Genomic DNA, 22,439 nt, shown 5'->3' with positions numbered 1-22,439 from the left:
GGCTGAAATTGTGCAGCCAAGCTCTGATTCATGCTGCCCATGGTTCATGCAGCATTATTGACAAGTTCTCCTTAAAATGAGGCGCTACAAAGCCCAGTTCTCAAGATTCAGACCCCCATTCTTGGGATTGCTGGGGTCTCAGAGGTAGGATTCTCAATGCTCAGTAAATCATTCCCTATCTGTGCATTGGGATAACATATTATATTGAGACTAATCCTATAAATGTTCTTTATAATAGAATAATTAGCAATCTTGCAATGACTATGTTTACATAACTGATTCTTAAATGGACTAAATCACAATAAAAACAATGTCATACATGAAAATGCTCTTTTTAATTATTCTTTTAAGATTTATTATGCTTTGTAAAACATAAGAGTTTTTCTGTTAAATAAAAATATTTGTGTTTTTTTTGTTTTTTTTGCAGCACAACAGAATTCACCAAAAATCCATGAAGGTTGGTGGGCTTATAAAGAGGTTGTCCAAGGCAGTTTTGTTCCAGGTAAGATAACTTAAAACATGTACATATATTTATACATACAGTTGTGGCCAAAAGTATTGACACCCCATGCAATTCTGTCAGATAATACTCAGTTTCTTCCTGAAAATGATTGCAAACACAAATTCTTTGGTATTATTATCTTTATTTAATTTATCATAAATGAAGAAACACAAAAAAGAATGAAGCAAAAAGCAAAACATTGATCATTTCACACAAAACTCCAAAAATGGGCCAGAGAAAAGTATTGGCACCCTCAGCCTAATACTTGGTTGCACAACCTTTAGCCAAAATAACTGCGACCAACCGCTTCCGGTAACCATCAATGAGTTTCTTACAATGCTCTGCTGGAATTTTAGACCATTCTTCTTTGGCAAACTGCTCCAGGTCCCTGATATTTGAAGGGTGCCTTCTCCAAACTGCCATTTTTAGATCTGACCACAGGTGTTCTATGGGATTCAGGTCTGGACTCATTGCTGGCCACCTTAGAAGTCTCCAGTGCTTTCTCTCAAACCATTTTCTAGCGCTTTTTGAAGTGTGTTTTGGGTCATTGTCCTGCTGGAAGACCCATGACCTCTGAGGGAGACCCAGCTTTCTCACACTGGGCCCTACATTATGCTGCAAAACTTCAGACTTCATAAGCCATACACACGGTCAAGCAGTCCAGTGCCAGAGGCAGCAAAGCAACCCCAAAACATCAGGGAACCTCCGCCATGTTTGACTATAGGGACCATGTTCTTTTCTTTGAATGCCTCTTTTTTTCTCCTGTAAACTCTATGTTGATGCCTTTGCCCAAAAAGCTCTACTTTTGTCTCATCTGACCAGAGAACATTCTTCCAAAATGTTTTAGGTTTTTCAGGTAAGTTTTGGCAAACTAGAGCCTGGCTTTTTTATGTCTCGGGGTAAGAAGTGGGGTCTTCCTGGGTCTTCTACCATACAGTCCCTTTTCATTCAGACGCCGACGGATAGTACGGGTTGACACTGTTGTACCCTCGGACTGCAGGGCAGCTTGAACTTGTTTGGATGTTAGTCGAGGTTCTTTATCCAACATCCGCACAATTTTGCGTTGAAATCTCTTGTCAATTTTTCTTTTCCGTCCACATCTAGGGAGGTTAGCCACAGTGCCATGAGCTTTAAACTTCTTGATGACACTGCGCACGGTAGACACAGGAACATTCAGGTCTTTGGAGATGGACTTGTAGCCTTGAGATTGCTCATGCTTCCTCACAATTTGGTTTCTCAAGTCCTCAGACAGTTCTTTGGTCTTCTTTCTTTTCTCCATGCTCAATGTGGTACACACAAGGACACAGGACAGAGGTTGAGTCAACTTTAATCCATGTCAACTGGCTGCAAGTGTGATTTAGTTATTGCCAACACCTGTTAGGTGCCACAGGTAAGTTACAGGTGCTGTTCATTACACAAATTAGAGAAGCATCACATGATTTTTCGAACAGTGCCAATACTTTTGTCCACCCTCTTTTTTATGTTTGGTGTGGAATTATATCCAATTTGGCTTTGGGACAATTCTTTTTGTGTTTTTTCATTTAAGACAAATTAAATGAAGATAATAATACCAAAGAATTTGTGTTTGCAATCATTTTCAGGAAGAAACTGAGTATTATCTGACAGAAATGCAGGGGTGTCAATACTTTTGGCCACAACTGTACAATGTATATTCGGACCTTAACACCAGTGAAGAGGTCCTTGGGTGTGTGATAATTAGAGTTGAGCGAAACAGGTCGGCCAAATTCAGAATCCGCCGACTTTTGCTAAAGTCTGGTTTTGCCGATCGAAACCCGACCATAGCGTGAGGTCGGCCATGAGGTCGCCGACTTGAGCGCCAAAGTCGCGTTTCAAATAATGCTTGCAGCGCCTTTTCTCTGCCAATCAACAAGGACGCTTAGTGTGGGCAATGCGATTATGTCGGCAGCGGCCCCCACCATGTTAGAGAAGGGCATTGAAGTGATTGGCTGGCTTTGTGTAGCGTGTTGTAATGCCTATAAAAGGCTGTGACCACCAACCGCCATCTAACTTGTGCCGATCTTAGAATAGGGAGAGGTGCTGCTGCTGATTCTGAATAGGGAGAGCGTTAGGCAGGGAAGAATAAAAAAAATAGCTTCTGCTGCTAGCGCTTTTCACTGTACAGTTAGTGTGCAGTGAAAGGGGAGAATTTTTGTTGTGTGCAGCAGTGCTGGTGGTGATTAGGCTGCCTTTTAAGGCTACCTGATAGCTGCATTGGTGTGTGCACACTGCTGTTCAAACTGCTTTTTTCAAAGCACTCCAACTTTTATTATTTTGCTCGGCTCAGTTACCGAGCGTTCATTTTTTCACACACCGTATAGCGGCGTATGCTCCTCACACATTACCTTGTACCGGCTGGTATCACGGATAAATACAAGCTATCTGTGTGTGACTCTGGAAAAACAAACCAAGGAAATTTTCCATTTTTCCAGACCTACACCATATAGAGCTGTCTGCTTTTCAAACACTGAAGCTATCTGTGTGTGACTCTGGAAAAACAAACCGAGGAGATTTTCCATTTTTCCAGACCTACACCGTATAGAGCTGTCTGCTTTTCAAACACTGAAGCTATCTGTGTGTGACTCTGGAATAACAAACCGAGGAGATTTTTCATTTTTCCAGACCTACACCGTATAGAGCTGCCCGCTTTTCAAACAGTGAAGCAATCTGTGTGTGACTCTGGAAAAACAATCTGAGGAGATTTTCCATTTTTCCAGACCTACACCGTATAGAGCTGTTCGCTTTTCAAACAGTGAAGCTATCTGTGTGTGACTCTGGAAAAACAAACCGAGGAGATTTTCCAATTTTCCAGACCTACACCGTATAGAGCTGTCCGCTTTTCAAACAGTATCGTATATCTGCTGTTTGATGACGGTCAAATCTATACAGAGACAGTATGTGTCACTCCGTATAAAAATAGACAGAGATTTACAATTTCCATACAGACACCGTATAGAGCTGTCCGATTCTCAAACAGTATTGTATATCTGCCATTCGCATTACGGTCACATCTAAACAGTCAGCGTGTGTGTGTGTGACACTCCCTAAATACATATGCGGACATTTCCATTTCTCCATACACCGTATTGAGCGGTCTGATTCGCAAACAGTATTGTATATCTGTTGTTCGCATTACAGTCACATCTATACAGAGTCAGCGTGTGTGTGCATGACACTCCGTGGACATTTCCATTTCTCCATACACTGTATTGAGCTGTCCGATTCGCAAACAGTATTGTATATCTGCTGTTCGCCTTACAGTCACATCTATACAGAGTCAGCGTGTGTGTGGCACTCCGTAAATACATATACAGAGATTGTTAGTTTCACTAAAAACTTATACAGCTGTACACTTCTGATACAGTACCGTATATCTGCTTGTTGAATTACGGTCCAATACATACTGTCAGAGGGTCTGTGACTAACAAAATATATACGGAGATTTAATTTTTTTAATACACCTTACACAGCTGTACGCTCCTCATACAGTACCATCTCTCTGCTGGTATTTTTGGTACATTTTCCCAAACATGAGGAAGTATGGTGGAAGAGGCCACGGACGTGGGCAGGGGGGCGCAGCTGGTACTGATGGTGGTGGTGCATCGGCTGGTTCTGGCAAAAGCACAATAGCAGCTAAGGCAGGAGGTGTTGAGCCTGTGTCATCGTCTGGCACAAGAAGGCCTTTAAGGTTCCCTTTTCTGGGAGTAGGTATTCCGCTTTTAAAGCCGGAGCATCAGGAACAGGTTTTGGCTTACATTGCCGAAACAACCTCCAGCTCTACTGCCTCCTCTTCTGAAGTTACAAAAACTGCAAGCACAGAGTCGTCAGTGAAGGCCTCTGGTCAGGAATAACACCTTTTGTTGTATCCTTCACCCACACCAAAAGTGAAGGATGCTGCAGCACACACTTCAGATTACTCCATGGAGCTCTTTTCATGTACCATTCCTGGGTTATCAAGTCAAATCCTGAATTCCCCAGTCCAAGATGAATCTGACATGGAGTGCACTGATGCACAGCCAATGCTAGATGAATCTGCTGGTACATTCACCCACAGCACTACATTGCCCTCGCAGTCTACTGAGCCCAAAGCAGACCCTGATGAAACTCAGGTTCCCCTTCCCGCATACTATACCACCTTACACGGTGACACAGAGGAAGGTGCAGATGACATTGAAGACGAGGTCATGGATGACCCAGTTGTTGACCCGGATTGGCATCCATTGGGGAAAGAGGGTGCTTGTGATAATAGGTCAGAACAGGAGAAGGATCCGCAGCAGGCATCGTCATCGCAGCAGTGGTTATCCGGCAGGCCCGTAGCTGTCAAAAAACTTGGCAAGAAAACTAAAAGAGTTGCAGGACAGCTTGGCCAGACGGTCAAATTAGCGCAGCGTGCAAGCCCTGAAAATTTGCACCATAGTAGGAAGAGTGCAGTGTGGCACTTTTTTGAACAAAAGGTTATCTGTAAGAAGTGCCAAAGGACCTTTAGCAGAGGGAAAAATCTAAGAAACTTGAATACCAGTTGCATGCTTAGACATTTAACCAACATGCACTTGCAAGCGTGGACGGACTACCAAGCCTCACGTACCACATGTGCACCTGCTCCGACTGAAGTTAGCCAGCAACGCTCCATCGCTTCCCCCACTGTAAGGCCACCGCTAAGCTCACCACCATCAAGAAATGTGGAGGTGTCATCGCTAGGTCAAACCAGTCAGGCAATCACAATATTTTCGCGAGGAAACACTGAATCGAGGCCATCAACACCCTCACCATCACCAACCCCTTCTCAGTCTGTCATGTCCAATGCTAGTTCCCCCATATGCAGCTCTCAAGTCCAGCTCACCCTACCAGACACTCTGAGTAGGACAAGAAAGTACTCATCCTCTCATCCGCGTACACTGGCTTTGAACACCTACATTGCCAAACTGATCCCATTAGAGATGATGCTCTTCCGTTTGGTAGAAAGTGAAGCTTTCCGAGAACTCATGGCTGTCCCACGCTATGACCTACCCAGTCGTCACTTCTTTTCTTGAAAAGCCATCCCTGCCCTTCACTGGCATGTGAAAGACCACATTGTCCATGCACTAAAACAATCAGTGAGTGGAAAGGTGCAACTCACAACAGATGCATGGACCAGTAGGCATGGCCAGGGTCGTTACGTGTCCATTACTGCGCACTGGGTTAATGTGGTGGATGCAGGCTCCACAGGGGAAAGCAGCGGTGGAACAGTGCTGCCTAGCCCACGGTATAGGAAATAGTTGGCTGTAGGTGTTTGACCCTCCTCCTCCAGAAGCAAAAGCTCGCCAACAGAGCGCAGTCGCATGAGCACTCCATCCACATCTGTCAGTGTTGCACACGAGGTGTCCCACTATCGAACAGCTAGTGGTAAGCGGCAGCTGGCTGCTTTAAAAATTATGTCTTTGGGTGACAGTGGACACACCTCTGAGGTACTGGCCAACTACTTGCAGCGACAAACTGAGTCATGGCTGGTCAGTCTACATCTTGAGCCAGGTAAGGTAGTCAGTGATAATGGGCGGAATTTTGTGCCCTGCTCCATAAGGTGTGAAGACTGTGCTCGCACATCCGTTCCTCAAACATCCACTCCAGTCATATGCAGAAGCTGCAGCGATCACTCAACCTCCCCAAGCACTGCCTAATCATAGACGTTGCTACAAGATGGAACTCCACCATGCACATGGTTGAGAGGCTGTGCGAACAGAGGCAGGCTGTAATGCATTTGTGGGAGGATACACGGGCAGGCAGTTTGAGGGAAGACATGGAATTGTCAAGTGTGCAGTGGTCAAAGCTGAAAGACCTCTGTAAAGTCCTTCAGTGTTTTGAGGAATGCACACGGCTGGTAAGCGCAGACGACGCCATCATAAGCATGAGCATATCACTTATGCTTCTACTCATGCAAACATTGATGTACATCAAGGATCAGGCGTCTGCAGCTGAGGAGCAACAAGAGGAGGAGGAGGAGGAGGGAAGCATTGATGACAGTCAGCCATTGTCTGGTCAGGGAACTGGCGTTGACGAGATGGAGAAAGAAGAGGAAGATGAGAAGGAGGATGAGGGGGATGATTATATTGGGGAGGAGGATGCTTCTCAGGGGGCAAGAGAACATGTGGGCATGCCAAGGTCAGGTACAGGGTTTGTGCGTGACTGGAGGGATGTGGATTTGCCAGAAAGTGCTCCTCCACCCACCACTGGCAGTGCAGCATTGACACCTGGAACATTGGCCCACATGTGTGACTATGCCTTGTGGATCCTAAAAAGGGACCCCCACATTGCCAAAATGATGAGGGATGACGACTACTGGTTGGCCAGCATCCTCGATCCATGCTTTAAAGGCAAATTACACAACATCATGCCACAGGAGAACCTAGAGCTAATATTGGCTAACAGACAAGCAACTCTGGTAAACAGGTTGTTTGAGGCATTCCCAGCACACAGCAGCGGAGCTGGTTCTCCCACAAGCCGTAGTGGGCAAAATGGAAGAGGTGTTCGTGGTGCACACAGCCGAACTGGCGTTGGAGACAGGGGTTTCCTGACCATGTTGTGGTCTGATTTCTCAAGTCCCGCGCACACGACAGCTAATACAGAATCGATTGCAAGTGACAGGAGACAGCAGTTGTCAACTATGGTTACAAACTACTTCGCCTCCCATACCGGGGTTCTCCCTCACAGGTCATTCCCCTTTGATTATTGGGCCTCAAAACTGGACACATGACCTGAATTGGCAAAATATGCCTTACAGGAGCTCGCTTGCCCTGCTGGTAGTGTGCTATCTGAAAGAGTCTTCAGTGCTGCTGGATCAATCCTGACAGAAAAAAGGACCCGTCTGTCGACCCAAAATGTTGATGATCTAACCTTCATTAAAATGAACCATGCATGGGTTTCAAAAGATATTGTCCCACCTTCCCCTGATAGCACATAGGTTGGCAGAAAAAAGGCTTGCTTTTGTCCTCCTCTTCCTCTGACTTCTCCAATTCCTCCATTTGCAGCAGCTGAAAGTCCAGCCTACACATCAACATATGCCATTTTTTAAACCACCCGAAATGGGCTGCCCCCCCCACCCCAGGCCCAGGGTCAACACATGCCGCACCCGGGCAAGTGCTGTTGCCCTGAACAGGTGTGTGGCCCTACCTCTGGGCGACGGGACAGGCACAGGGCTTCTCATAGTACAATAAAGTGTCTCTGACGGTGAGGGGGCCCTATGAGGGTCCCTGTGCCAGTATCGGCGCCCACGAGTGGGTCCCCTCTGCTTCCTCAGGGACACAACACTTGCAATACTTACCTCTCCATGCTCCACCGCTGTGTAGTCTGACCAGTTAAATCCATCACAGGGACGGCCACTACAAAGTTGGTGTACTGATTGATGATGGTTAAGGTGTAGCTATGTCCTGTGCTGCTGGCCTCTACCTTCAGATTACCAATGGCTACCATTTGTAATGGACGTCAACTCCCAATCGGATGCAGTGGTGCTTTATGATCACCTTTCACATTTTTCATACTGTAGTCACAGACGTGTGACATCCCTGCCACCATTTTTCAATGTCTCTTCTCATGGCAATCCCATAGAATCCCCTGCGGCCTGTGTCTTGTGTGTTTTGCACTCCAAAGTGACCAGACAGATCATGATAGGCAGTGAGGAGCATGTCTACAGCTCTCCCTGTGATCACAATTTGATGGAGACGAGTTACTGTGATGGGATCAACGCTACTGCGATACAGCAACCCTTTGTTCACTAATTTGCGTTTTAGCTGTATCCACGGTTAAAGTTACTGAGGGTCAGCATCGCTTCTGTGAATTCTCCCAGGAGGTTTTCCCGTGATTAATAATTCAAAAAACACCTAAAATCACTCGACTTTATGTCTGTACTTTTATCCATCTATCTTCCTCTAGCGGAGAGTCTGGACTGGCAAACTGACACTGATATATAAACAAAGATTTCAAAGCACTCCAACACTGTCTACTGGTGTACGTGTACAATACATTTCCCTTTTTCTCATTTTTATATTCTGGTGTAATCCATACTGAGCCTGTGAGAGTTTGTGTCTTACTCTGGTAAAATATAAATATGCAAATAAAGTCCATGGAGCCTCATTTAAGAGTCTCAAACATGAGACTAGTCAGATTTCCCTGCAGGGAAGGACCCAGCCAAGGGGTGGCTCCTTTCGGAAACCACCATTACCACCATATAAAGTGGCAGTTTAAGTCAATATCCAGCTCTTTATGAGTTTACAGATATGACAAGGGAAATACCAAGGCCAGGTATCCATCCACAGACAGCTGTTTCAGGGTGTTGACCCTCATCAGTGTGGAGTAGGATTCTGGCTAGGTCGGAGTAATGCCTAGTAGACCAACATCACGAAACAATCACTGACGTCAGGGAGACCAGTCAAAGAAAACACTGCGGCAGCCGGCAAAGGCGCTCAATCAGTGAAATCCTAGGTGCAATGCTCCCTGGGAAATACGAATATGCAATATTCCCGAAACAGCTGTCTGTGGATGGATACCTGGCCTTGGTATTTCCCTTGTCATATCTGTAAACTCATAAAGAGCTGGATATTGACTTAAAGGGCCACTTAATATGGTGGTATTGGTGGCTTCTGAAAGGAGCTACCCCTTGGCTGGGTCCTTCCCTGGAGGAAAATCTGGCTAATCTCATGTTTGAGACTCTTAAATGAGGCTCCACGGACTTTATTTGCATATTTGTATTTCCCAGGGAGCATTGCACCTAGGATTTCACTGATTGAGAGCCTTTGCCGGCTACCGCAGTGTTTTCTTTGACTGGTCTCCCTCAGGTCAGTGATTGTTTCGTGATGTTGGTCTACTAGGCATTGCTCCCACCTAGCCAGAATCCTACTCCACACTGATGAGGGGCAACACCCCGAAACAGCTGTCTGTGGATGGAAACCTGGCCTTGGTATTTCCCTTGTCATATCTGTAAACTCGTAAAGAGCTGGATATCGACTTAAAGGGCTACTTAATATGGTTGTAATGGTGGTTTCCGAAAGGAGCCACCCCTTGGCTGGGTCCTTCCCTGGAGGAAAATCTGGCTAGTCCCGTTTTTGAGACTCTTAAATGAGGCTCCACTGACTTTATTTGCATATTCGTATTTCCCAGGGAGCATTGCACCTAGGATTTCACTGATTGAGTGCCTTTGCTGGCTGCCGCAGTGTTTTCTTTGACTGGTCTCCCTGAGGTCAGTGATTGTTTCGTGATCTGGTAAAATATAAGCAGATTTAAAATGACACCAACACTGTATGCAGCTGAACTATTGTAAAACATTGTCCTTTTTCAAGTTTTTATATTCTTGTGTAATCCATACTGAGCCTGTGAGAGGCTGTGTGTTACTCTTGAAATATATATGTAGAGCGCCAAATGACTCCAACACTGTATACAGCAGTACGCTTGGGATCCATTCCCCTTTTACTGCTTTTTATGTAGTTGTGTAATCCATACTGGGCCTCAGAGCGTCTGTGTCTGCCTCCTGAAATAAATACGGAGATTTTGAATGTTGAAACTATACTATATATACCTTGGATCTGGTGATACTGTACCCTTTTTTGACTTTTTAGATTGTTGTCGAATCCATACTGGCCATGACAGCGTCTGTGTCTGCCACCTCAAATATATACGTAGATTTATAATGTGGAAACTATACAATATATCCCTGTTATCTGGTGTTAAAATGGAACACCACGCAGGGCCAGGGGTTAATCAGTACCGGGCCTTTCAGGCTCTTTTAAGGGGGAAGTATGTCACGGTGGTGATTTGGACCCGGTCCGTGGCCCTGTGTGTCCAATAAAGAAGATGACAGTTCAGATGAGGTGGAAGATGGTATGATAATTAATTTGGAAAAGGGGGATCGTGATGCCACCCGTGGTAATCGGCTAGGGTAGCCGACGCTGCAATGCAGATCCTCTGGGCCAGTGTTAAAGCAGCCAAGATGATGAAGCTCTCCATGGGCAGAGCTGTATCGCAGGGCAGTTGAGATGGTGTTTGTGAGCCATTGATGGTGAGTGTAGCGTGTGTAGCAGGCGAGTTGTAAAAGCCACCAAGGACACAGTTGGATGCAGTTTCTGAGTTTTTCCTCTAAAGTTTTGTGCACAAGATGACCCGATTGGTACTGTGTCATCCGAGGGAGGGGTCCGGCAAACTCCAAGCTAGATCAGGAACACCTGTTCAAGCTTCCTTCTTGTGTATCCTTTCTAGGCCGTGTCTCTGCGCTGACATCTCCCTTCCTTCCTGCTGTGCGCCTTCACAAACAGAGTCCCAAGCCAGCAGCCATGGATCACACCGGGCAACGTGGATCAAGCTCCGGGGTCCTTTATTCCAACAGCTGCCTTTTTGAGTATTGAATGCGGCTGCGACTGAGGCACTTAAAGTTACCTCAGCCTCCATCTTTTTAGCTGAGCCCTGTATTTCTCCACTACCTTCAGGAGCCACCTTCCCCAACGAGGCCTGGTCCTTCCTTCTCCAGAAACGGGCTTCATAGGTGGCTTATTGCACTTCCAGTGCCCCAAGGACCCCTTCCTTCCAGTCTATGAGCTGGGATAAGATTTTTCTCTCTTCTCTGACCCTCAGCCCTCTCACAGCAATCCTGCTCTTACTCTGTCCTGTCCCCGACTGACAACTCTCTAGAAAGATCCATTTACCTCAGACTAGCTACACCCATCAACTGTCAACTTGCTCTCTCTGATTGGATGCCCACAATCACTCCACTACCTAAGCTCCTCCCACTGTACCTACCTTCCACACTAACCCCCACACCCTTTCCTAGTCAGTCTGGGATAAGGCCATCCTCTCGCCGGGTACACCCAGAAAGCACTGACTAACTAGTGTGTGTGTTGAGTGCAGGGTTAGGAGTCCTGAGTGGTGATCTCTCCTTACCTGAGGGTGGGATACCACACCTTTGGATGAGGTGCAGTACCTCTGTGGCGACCGTACCCTCAGGGGCGCCATAGTACCCTTTCTCAACTTTCGATATTGTTGTCGGATCCATACTGGGCCTGAGAGTGTCTGTGTTTGCCTTCTGAAATGTATACGGAGATTCAGTATGTTTAAACTATACTATATATACCTTGTATCTAGTGATACTGTACCCTTTTGCAAATTTTTAGATGATTGTCTAATCCATACTGAGAGTGTGACCATCTGTGTCTGACTCATTAAATATATATGGAGATTTGCAATTATCCCTAGACTGTATAGAGCTGTCCGCTTCTGAAACAGTACCATATATCTGCTGGTACTTTTAGCCCATTTTCACAAAAATTATTACGTATGGTGGAAGAGGCCGCGGACGTGGGTGTGGGGGGGCCAGCTAGTACTGATGGTGGTGGTGGTGCATCTGCTGGTATTGCCAAAAGCACAATAGCAGCTAAGGCAGCAGGTGTAGAGCCTGCGTCATCAACTGGCACAAGAAGGTCTTTAAGGCTCCCTTTTCTGGGATTAGGTAAACTGCTTTTAAAGCCGGAGCATCCGGAACAGGTTTTGGCTTATATTGCCGAAACAGCCTCCAGCTCTATTGCCTCCTCTTCTGAAGTTACAAAAACTGCAAGCACAGAGTCGTCAGTGCAGGCTTCTGGTCAGGAACCACCCCTTTCCTTGTCTCCTTCACCCCCACTAAAATTGAAGGATGCGGCAGCCCACACTTCAGATTACTCCATGGAGCTCTTTTCACAGGCCATGCCTGTGTTATCAAGTGAAATTCAGAATTCTCCAGTCCAACATGATTCGGAGATTGAGTGCACTGATGCACAGCCACTGCTAGATGATTCCGCTGGTACATTCATCCACAGCACTACATTGCCCTCGCAGTCTACTGAGCCCGAAGCAGACCCTGATGAAACTCAGGTGCCCCTTCCCGCATACTATACCACCTTACATGGTGACACAGAGGAAGGTACAGAGGAAGGTGCAGATGACATTGAAGACGAGGTCATGGATGACCCAGTTGTTGACCCGGATTGGCATCCTTTGGGGAAGAGGGTGCTGGTGATAATAGGTCAGAACAGGAGAAGGATCCACAGCAGGCATCGTCATCACAGCAGCGGTTATCCGGCAGGCCCGTAGCTGTCAAATAACTACATTCCTCTCGCACACTATAGAGCCAGAATGTGACACTGATGAAACTCAGGTGCCCCTTCCCGCATACTATACCACCACCTTACACGGTGACAGAGAGGAAGGTGCAGATGAAAGTGCCGGTTCCCTGAGCAGGTGGGGGGTCCTACTTGTGGGCGACAGCAGTGGCACAGGGCCCCTCATAGTACGCAAAAGTGTCTCTGCCGGTGGGAGGGCCCACTCGCCGTCAGACATACCGTTGTACTCTGAGGGGCCCTGTGCCAATGCCGTCGCCCACAAGTGGGCCCCCCATGCTTGCTCAGTGCCACAGCACTTGCAATACTTACCTCTCCCTGCTCCACCACCGTGATGTCTTCCACCTTTCCTGACAGTGACATTCAGGTTACAGAGCGCGATGACATCACGTCTGTATGCCCTCTACCGAAACAGTACAAGTGCAGAGAGCATTAAAATGGCAATGCTGAGGAGTCCAGAGTAGAGCAGTGCCCAGCGAGGAGAGGTATTTAACTTTTTTAAAATGTTGGGAGCATTTTTTGGGGAGCAATATACACTGGAGAATGATATATGGGTCCCATCATACACTGGAGCATCATCCATTTGGCCCATCATATACTGGAGCATTCCAAATGGGGGACATCAGACACTGGAGCAGCATTTACGGGGCACATTATACACTGGATGATTAGAAATGGGGCCCATTATACATGGAACATAATTTGGGCCCATAACACACTGGAGCTTCGTCCATGGGGACCAACATATACTGTAGCATTCCAAATGGGGGACATCAGACACTGGAGCAGCATTTATGGGGCACATTATACACTGGAGCATTAGAAATGGGGCCCATTATATATGGAGCATAATTTGGGCCCATAACACACTGGAGCATCGTCCATGGGGACCAACATATACTGGAGCATTCCAAATGGGGGACATCAGACACTGGAGCAGCATTTACGGGGCACATTATACACTGGAGCATTAGAAATGGGGCCCATTAAATATGGACTCTATGGAGCATTATTTGGGCCCATAAGATAGTGGAGCATCATCCATGGGGACCAACATATACTTTAGCATTATGTGGAGCTCATCATATACTGTATGGAACATTATATGGGACCAATTATTCTGTATGGAGAAATATATGGGGCTCATTATTCTGTATGGCGCACTAGTTGGTGGCCATAATACTGTATGGAGTAATATACTGTCCGTTTTTTGAGCTATTGTAGAATTTAAAATAGATAATATCAGTCATGTCATGTAAGCAGTGAAGTATTTTTCATTGCACTATACCTATATATCTGTGCCGTATCGGAGCATTATGAATTGTGGTATGTGTTAAAAGGGCGCACTAACACTCTTTGGCCCAGGGCACACGAAAACCTGGCGCCAGTCCTACCCCCCACAACTTTAGCCAAATAACCGCCAGTTTTCAATGCGTAAACTATTATTATAAAGTAAATTAAGGTTGCCAAGCTTAAGTAATAAGAATTGATGTCGTTGGTATTGAAATGGGCACTGTAGGTGTGTTTACTGTCCTCCACTCCCTGCCGACTTTGCTTCCCCATTCACTTGCATTGGATTTCGTGTTTCAGTCGGACCCCGACTTTTCCCTATAGTCGGCCGATTTCGTTCAACCCGACTTTTTAGAAAGTCGGGTTTCATGAAACCCGACTCGACCCGAAAAAAGGCGAAGTCGCTCATCTCTAGTGATAATGTTCACTTCAAGACCTTGTATGGTGGATGATGTAGCAAACCAGGACCCAGTAACCTCATAACTGTTGTGTACTCATGGAACAGGTATAACATAAGGACAGAAAGTAGCAGGAATTACAATTGACTTTTCATCTTCTCTACAATACAAAAGGATCAGTCTTTGTGGTTGAGGTTCAATTTTTCACGGCTGCAGGTGGGAGAACATATCTTGTGAATGCTTTTACAGTAACACAACACACTTTTACGGAACACTCCATCTTCAGTAGGTCAAAGGGGGCCTCCATAGTGTCTTCCTTAGCTCACTCCCTTTGCAGTACACGTGCCACATTTTGGGAAGCGCAGTACCTTTTCACTAATGCTCCAGGTCTGATCTACATGCCAGGCTCAGTCCCTTTACTCCACTGTGCCATCTCAGTACTCCCATCAACTCCTTTAGATTTCCAGGTCTCTATTCGAGAAGCTGATCTCCATACTCTACTAGATCTTCCTTACACACAAGGCACCCCAGCTTGCATGCTATTTCCAGATCTTTATGCCCCTTCTTTAATTCATTTGCTGGCCTGCTACTTTTTTATCCAAATTGCCTGATTAACACACACACCCGTATGTTGTTCTGGCAAAGACACTCTTTCTAGAGCAAACTCTTCTCTTTAACATGCAGCAGCCTAACACCTTAAACTTCTAGCAACTACTCCTTTTGCTTCCTAAAAATTAGTGATAAGCGAGCATGCTCGGTAATGCTCGGTGCTTGCCCGACCATCGCTGTGCTCGTGATGCTTGGAGAGTACTTCCGGGTTTGCTCGGCGGGTCCTCGCCCTGCATGTTTGGCGCTCTTTGTTTGTTGTGGCATTTCAGTGATTGGCTGGCCGCGCAGCGTCATCAGGTCTATATCAGACCTAGCTCCACCCTGCTCGTCCCAGTCAGCTCCGGAATCACCAGTGTAGGGAGAGTTGCTGCAGCAATAGGGACAGCATAGGTGTAGTATCAGTGTGGGTATACCATTGTTAAATCCACATCCAGCTAAACCAACAGTACTTCTAAGGACTAATTATGGCGGGGTATATAGATATCAGTGATAGGTAGGCAAGCAGTGTATGTGGCATACCTTATTGCATACAGCAAGAGGATCCATATCATTACTGTCTGCTGCTGCTGCCTATTACAGATATTGACCGTATATACATAGCCCCAGACCAGGAATGGTTTTTTTTACATCTTAATCCTGATTTTTTTTTTTTAAAAGCAATCCAGAGCACACATTTTTTTTTCTGCATTTGCTTGTTGTCACTGCAGAATACACCCAGATCCTTTCCGTAGTACAGAGTTAAAATACAGCTATTTTAAACAGGGGTTTGGCTGTCACAGCGATCACAGTGCGCATAAAATTCTGCCATTTTTATGGTACTGTAAAATTTTTTTGGAATGTCTTATACAAGTTCTAGACACCAGTTTGCTTAAAAAAATTCTTTACCTACAGGGCAGATAATTTTACACTGGATTTTGTCCACCACACGGATCGCCTATCATTGTACTCAAAATTGCTCATTGCGCTCAAAAAAAAAATAAAGGCCCGATAATTTAAAGTCTTGTATCTCCCTCACACACCTCTCCTATCTGTGTTAAAAATTGGGGCATTTTTTGTGCTCCATTGAACGTTTTTTTGTTGTGTCTTAGCCTAGTAATTCACACTATTTTGCTGCTTTTTTAAAAAAAATACAGGCCAGATAATTTAAAGCGGGAGATCTTGGTCACAGGCCTCACCTATCTATAGGCTAAAAATTGGGGCATTTTTTGGGCTCCAGTGAACTGTTGTTGCTGTGTCTTAGCTTAGTTATTCACACTCTTTTGCTGTTCACAAAAAAAACAGGACAGATAATGAAAAGTGGGGGATCTCCATCACAGGCACCACCTATTTGTGGGCTAAAAATTGGGGCATTTTTTGGCACAATTGAACTGTTTTTGCTGTGTCTTAGGGTCCCGTCACACTAAACGATGCACCAGCGATCCCGACAACGATATGACCTTGTCAGGATCGCTGGTGCCTCGCTACATGATCGCCGGTGAGCTGTCAAACAGGCAGATTTCACCAGCGATCAGGACCAGCGAGGACGTTGGTATCAAAGGTAAATATCCGGTAACTAAGCAAGCGCATCGCTTAGTTACCCGCTGTGTACCTTGGATACCTGCGTGCTCGCGCTGGGAACTGGTATCCAAGGTAAATATTGGCTAACTAAGCGCGCGCGTCACTTAGTTACCCGCTGTGTACCTTGGATACCAGCTCCCAGCACGAGCACGCAGGTATCAACGTCTGCTTACAGCGCTGTGAGCTCGCTGATCGTTGGTCTCCCGCTGCCACACGCGCTATGCGTGCTGGCCAGGGGGATACCAGCAATCAAAAAATGGCCCAGGACATTCCTGCACGATTAGCGATACCCGGCGGGGGGGCCGGTCACTGATGCGTGCCACACACAGCGAGATCGTTGGTGAGATCGCTGATGCATCACAAAATCAGCAATCTCGCCAGCGATCTCGCTGTGTGTGATGGGGCCTTTAGTCTAGTTATTGTCTAGGAGAAAACACCGTGTGCACTACTGTAATGGTGCCAAGTTAGGTTCCCAAACCATATATAGTAAAATGAAAACCTGGCACTCAACTTAATGCTTACTGAGACAATTTATTGTAGGACCAGAAAATGTTTCTGTCAGTATAGACCTTCATCAGTTACATGCTAGCATGTTTGAATGCAGTTTAGAGGAGGGCGCTTTTTATGATTCTCAAAGGTGAAGCCGATAATCAGATAGTCAGAATGCTGTTTTAATGCAGAATGATCTTAACAGTGGGCAGTATAAGCGCAGCCTGGTCCTCCTGGACGCGAGTGAACATTAGTTGATTGCCAGGTTTTCATTTTACTTTAGTCTAGTTATTGACACCAGTTTGCTTAAAAAAATGGTGTTACCTACAGAACAGATATTTTAAACTGTGGTTTTCCCACACACTGATCACATATAAGTTTGCTACAAAGTCAGTCATTTTTAGTGAACGTGCAAAATATTGTAGTCCATTTAAAATGGGCAAAGCATGTGCCAAGGGACGGGGAAGTGGATGTGATGGTGATGGTGCATGCAGAGGGTGAGGCCGAGGATGTATGCATGCTCAAATTGGGCCACAACAAACACCGACATCTTCTCGCATGATCTTCCTGTCACGATTACTAGGGGACCGCAGCAGCACACCATTATTGAACCAAGAGCAGTGTCAAAAGGTGGTTGGTTGGATAGCGATAATGCTTCCAGTAACTTTGCCGCCACCACCATCACCACCCTGTCTTCCACACGGTCAAGTCTCAGTGGCCGTAAGTCTGGAACACATATACCTCACCCTGATCCTCCTTCCTCGCACCATGCAGAGCGCCCGGAGACAACTGTCCAACACTTGGCCACTCCAAAGAGCTGTTCAGTTTTCCATTTAGAGATTCAAGCCTCTCTCCCGGTCCACTTGAAGCGGGGCAAGATGAGATTGCATGTAGCGATGCCCAAATATTTGAGCAGCCACGTTCACAAGAAGGTGACGGTGGGAACATGTCACAAGAGATGGTTGTTGATGAGCCACAATTGCCAGAAAGTCAGGAGGGGGACCAGGGTGCAAAAGCTGAAGAGGAGGTGGTGGATGATATAGTAACTGACCCAGCCTGGCAGGAGGACATGCAGAGCAAGGACAGCAGCACACAGGGGGAGGGAGACTTAGCAACCCAACAGGCAGGAAGAAGCAGTGTGGTGTTATGATCCATGCTGGATCATGACAGATAAATGCACAAGTAACCTTTTTTTTTCCTTAAGCTGTGTGCTTAAGGTTAGTTTTGCCCCCGGTGGTCATTAGGGTCATTGCACTGTGGTGGTTTCAGTTCTAGTTTTGCCCCCAGTAACCGTTAGGGTCATTGCACTCTGCTTACTTTAGTTTAGTGCACATGATTATAAAGCAGGTGTGATTGCTCTGGCTCTGACCTATAAAAGAGTGTCAGGTGTTGCAATCACTGTTGGTGATATTGCTCATTTCCAACCAAGACTGGTGAAGGAAGGAAGAGAGGAGTTCCTTGCAGCTCAGGAGAGCTCTGGTGTAAAGTCTGGTGAAGGAAGGAATTAGAGAGGTGTTCCTGTTAGGAATCTGTGTCCTGCCATACATATGCAGAGATCCAGATCCTCACATTTGTCTCCAGAGGCTAAGTCCTTTCAGCCAGCTTCTGAATGAGCTCCCATTGGAGTTCAGGAGTCAGGTGCTCAGGTCCTGCTCCTGATTCCATTGGTTCAGCTCAGGGCTCTGGAGATTTCTGGCAGGTCTCGTACGCTATAAAAAGTGCGTATGGCCGCTGTGCCATGCGCTAGTATTTTCTATACTTGCTGCTGTGTGCTTGGTGATGGATGCTTGGTCTGGTGAATGACTTATTATGAAACCCCTTCCCTCTGATATTACGTTTGTGTGAGTGATTGGGTACAGCCAGTATTGCGCTAGCGCCAGTGCGCTCAAGCATCACCTGTTGCAGCAGTCAGCGTCCTGCATTTGCGCCTGCAGTCATTTTGGCGTTCACAGTTGCGACGCCATGCACACGTCCTACAACGGTAAGTCCACTCGGGTGTAGTGACGTCTTTTAACTACTCCGATTATTGACTACCGTACGTGTGCCGCTGAGTATCTGAGGAGGTTACTCAGACTCAGCGTTTTTGTATTTATGTTATTTGTGCAGCTCTGTGAGTCCTAACAGAGTTTGTTTAGTGCACTAGGTGCAGTTCAACCCTGTGCACACTACCGCTGTAGTGCTCTGCCTCCTTTAGCAGGGGTTTTGCCATCTGCCGCACGGTGGACCCCGAGTGGCGAAGGCACTTTAATTATTTATTTATTTTTTAGTGCCTTCCGCCACTCATAACAGTTCCTTGCAGCTCTGACAAAGCTTGGAGAAGTAGCAGCTATTCAGGAGGTATTCACCAAGCTTTGTCAGAGCTCCAAGGAACTCCTCTCTGTGAATCCTTCCACACCAGGACTCTGAGCTGCCAGGAACTCTCTCTAGATCCTTCCTCCACCAAGGATGGTTGAAATGACCAATATCACCAACAGTGAGTGAGAGCACATGACACACCTTTATAGTTAAGCCAGAGGAATCACACCTGTTAGTGATTTCCGTGCAATAACGCTAACCGCCACCGGGAGCAAACTAGAACAAAAGGCACCACTATGTAGTGACCCTAACGGCCACCGGGGGCAAAACTAACTTTAAGCAACCAGCTTAAAGAAAAAAAAAGGTTACAAGTGCTTTTCTCTGTTACAATCCTGCATGGATCATGACACCCTGTCCATGGTGCCTGCGAAGATGTCTCCTGCCCTGCACCTGCAGTTAAACACCCTCAACTAGCACCATAATCAAGCACGTCCACATCCTTGTCCAAGTGGAGCGTTCAGTTGACCATACTCCAGTCCTTGGAATGCAAGCGGAAATATGCTGCCAACGCTCTACAGGCCACACTATTCACATACTTCTCATCTGCTTGTGCTCGAAATGTTGCCTTTTAGGCTCATGGAGACAGAAGCTTTCTGCAACCTGGTGGCGGTGGCCGTCCCTCGGTACTTGGTCCCCAGCCGCCACTATTTCTCCCGCTGTGCCATGCTTGCATTACACAATCACGTGTCCAACAATATTAGCTGTGCCCTCAACAATGCTGTTACTGGGAAAGTCCACCTAACCACAGACACGTGGACAAGTGCATGTGGGCAGGGACGGTACATCTCGCTGATAGTTCACTGGGATAACATAGTGGAAGTCGGGACCCAGTCAGACCTTTGGATGGAACATGTCCTCACAACCCAGAGGACTGTGGGCCCTACGTCAATCAGGATTGCCCCCACAGTCTACAGCTCCTGCAACTCCTCCTCTTCAGCCTCCATCTCCGAAATGACTGTATCAGTCACAAGCTGAAGCACTGCCTTAGCCAATCAAGATTTTTTTTCTTGACAGCTCAATTTTCAATAGCCGAACATTGATGTCCCAGATGTGCTCAATGGAATACAAGTCCAGAAACACAGCAGGCAATGAAAGCATGCTTAGGTTATGCAGCCTGCTCAGAGAAGCAACATGGTGACACCATATTGAAAAATGGATCATGGAAAACTTTCCTGAAGGCCTCTATATGGGGTTGTTTATGAGGTCTCTAGACTAATCACAGGCTATCATAGAAAAAAAAGCTATCATTGCATCCAATATAAAAATGGAACTCATTGCTCAAGAGAATAGACCTCCATTCCATCCTCCAATGTTATCTTGCTATATACCATGATAGTCTTTGAGAGAAGAGGCATGAGTTCAACAAACTACCTGTGGATGGACTTCTTCTTAGCCCAATGTCATATAAAATATCTTCAGATGGTTTGTGTAGACTGTGTTTGATGCCTTTGACTTGATATGAGATGTCTATTTTCACTTGCAGTACAGAATGGATTACTGCACGCCATTCTTAGAATCTGATGACACTATTGGGCAACACCATGAAGATGCTTTCACAAAGGCAACATCACACCAGTTCTACTCCTGGGTTTATTGTGTGGGGTAACAATGTACAGAAGCGAGAGTCCTGTAGCCTTCCTTCCCGGCACATTAACAGCTCAGCGTTACATTGATTTAGTCATGGAGTCAGTGGTACGGCCATTTCTCCAAAGTGTGTCAACAATGCCAGAATGCATATTGCAGGTGGTAATCTAAGCAACTTGCATAATCTAAAGTGTTATCATGGGCTGCAGCATCTCTGGTCTTGTCTTCAAATAAGCACGTTTGGGATATAATTGATCATCAATCACAGACGGAACTGCCAAAAGCGGATCATGTTGATTTGTATACCCAAGTGCTTTCTGCATAGCACAGCATTTGTCAGCCAACCATTAATAACCTCTATAACTTATATGCCTTGGCATGCTATCATTAAGTTTATTACTAAGGAACCGATTCCTGAAACATGGATGAAAAACTTCCAATTTGTATCTATGTCTCACAGATGCCGGCAGACTTGAATGACAAAATCTGATCCACAAATTAGATCAGAATAAGACAGGCTCTAAGTCACACAGATCTCACTCTCGGATCTGTGATTTTAACCCCTTCGCTCCCGAAGGTGGTTTGCACATTAACGGCCAGGCCAATTTTTACAATTCTGACCACTGTCACTTTATGAGGTAAAAACTCTGGAATGCTTCAACACATCCTGGTGATTCTGAGAATGTTTTTGTAATGGTCAACGTGTGACTGGACACACCACCTCCAGCAGGGCGAGTTTATATGACACACGTGACCCTGGATACTCCGCCTCCAGTAGGGCGAATTTAAATAATAAGACATGCAGCCAGATACACCGCCTCCAGCAGGCAAATTTCAGAAATACACATGAAACTGGATACACCGCCTCCAGCAGGGCGACTTTAAATAATAAGGGGAAACACCAGGGAAACAATTACAATGGTGGGCCCTGCGATAGGGAACGGGGACGTGGAGACCTCCTGCACTCCCCTGAGTCAGTGTCTACACTCCTAACGATCCCTAGGCCGGTTCTGCACCGGGCGCCAATCAGGATACCTAAGAACCCTAGCTCGCCCTGCACCTATACCTCACTAGTGAAATGCACGGTGCAGAAACCAATCCCACCACTGCACTGAAACACACAAAAGGAAAGTCACAAAACAGGGGTAACACCACTTAGCTTTGCTCTGTTGCTCTTGCTCCCAGCAACAGCGTCCACCACCAGAATGCAGCTTTCCTCCTGAATAGCTGCCACCAAGCTCTGTCAGAGCTGCAAAGAAATCCCCTCGGTGACTCCTTCCACACCAGGACTCTGACTGTGCTGCAAGGAACTCTCTCTAGCTCCTTCCTCCACCAGGGATGGTTGAAATGAACACTATCACCAACACCACTGATAGCACATGACACACCTTTATAGTTAAGCCAGAGGAATCACACCTGTTAGTGATTCCAATGTAATAACGCTAATCACCACCGTGGGCATGCTAGAACAAAAGACACCACTGTGTAATAATCCTAATGGCCACCGGGGGCAAAACCAAACTTAAGCAC

General features: G+C 46.2%; 1 protein-coding gene across 1 annotated transcript in view; it reads left to right on the top strand.

The window, feature by feature from the left end:
- Nucleotides 1-22,439, top strand: part of CA10 (carbonic anhydrase 10) — a 483,033-nt gene that overhangs the window by 222,910 nt on the left and 237,684 nt on the right. Inside the window, exon 2 of the mRNA XM_073588164.1 lies at nt 428-502. Within this exon, the coding sequence (XP_073444265.1) occupies nt 428-502 (75 nt within the window). The remainder of the gene's footprint in view (nt 1-427; nt 503-22,439) is intronic.

Source organism: Dendrobates tinctorius, unplaced genomic scaffold (assembly GCF_039654945.1).
Source record: "Dendrobates tinctorius isolate UK_male_01 unplaced genomic scaffold, ASM3965494v1 ptg000103l, whole genome shotgun sequence".
Taxonomy (NCBI): domain Eukaryota; kingdom Metazoa; phylum Chordata; class Amphibia; order Anura; family Dendrobatidae; genus Dendrobates; species Dendrobates tinctorius.
The sequence above is the reverse complement of the archived record's forward strand: the minus strand, read 5'-3'. Positions and strand labels throughout refer to the sequence as shown.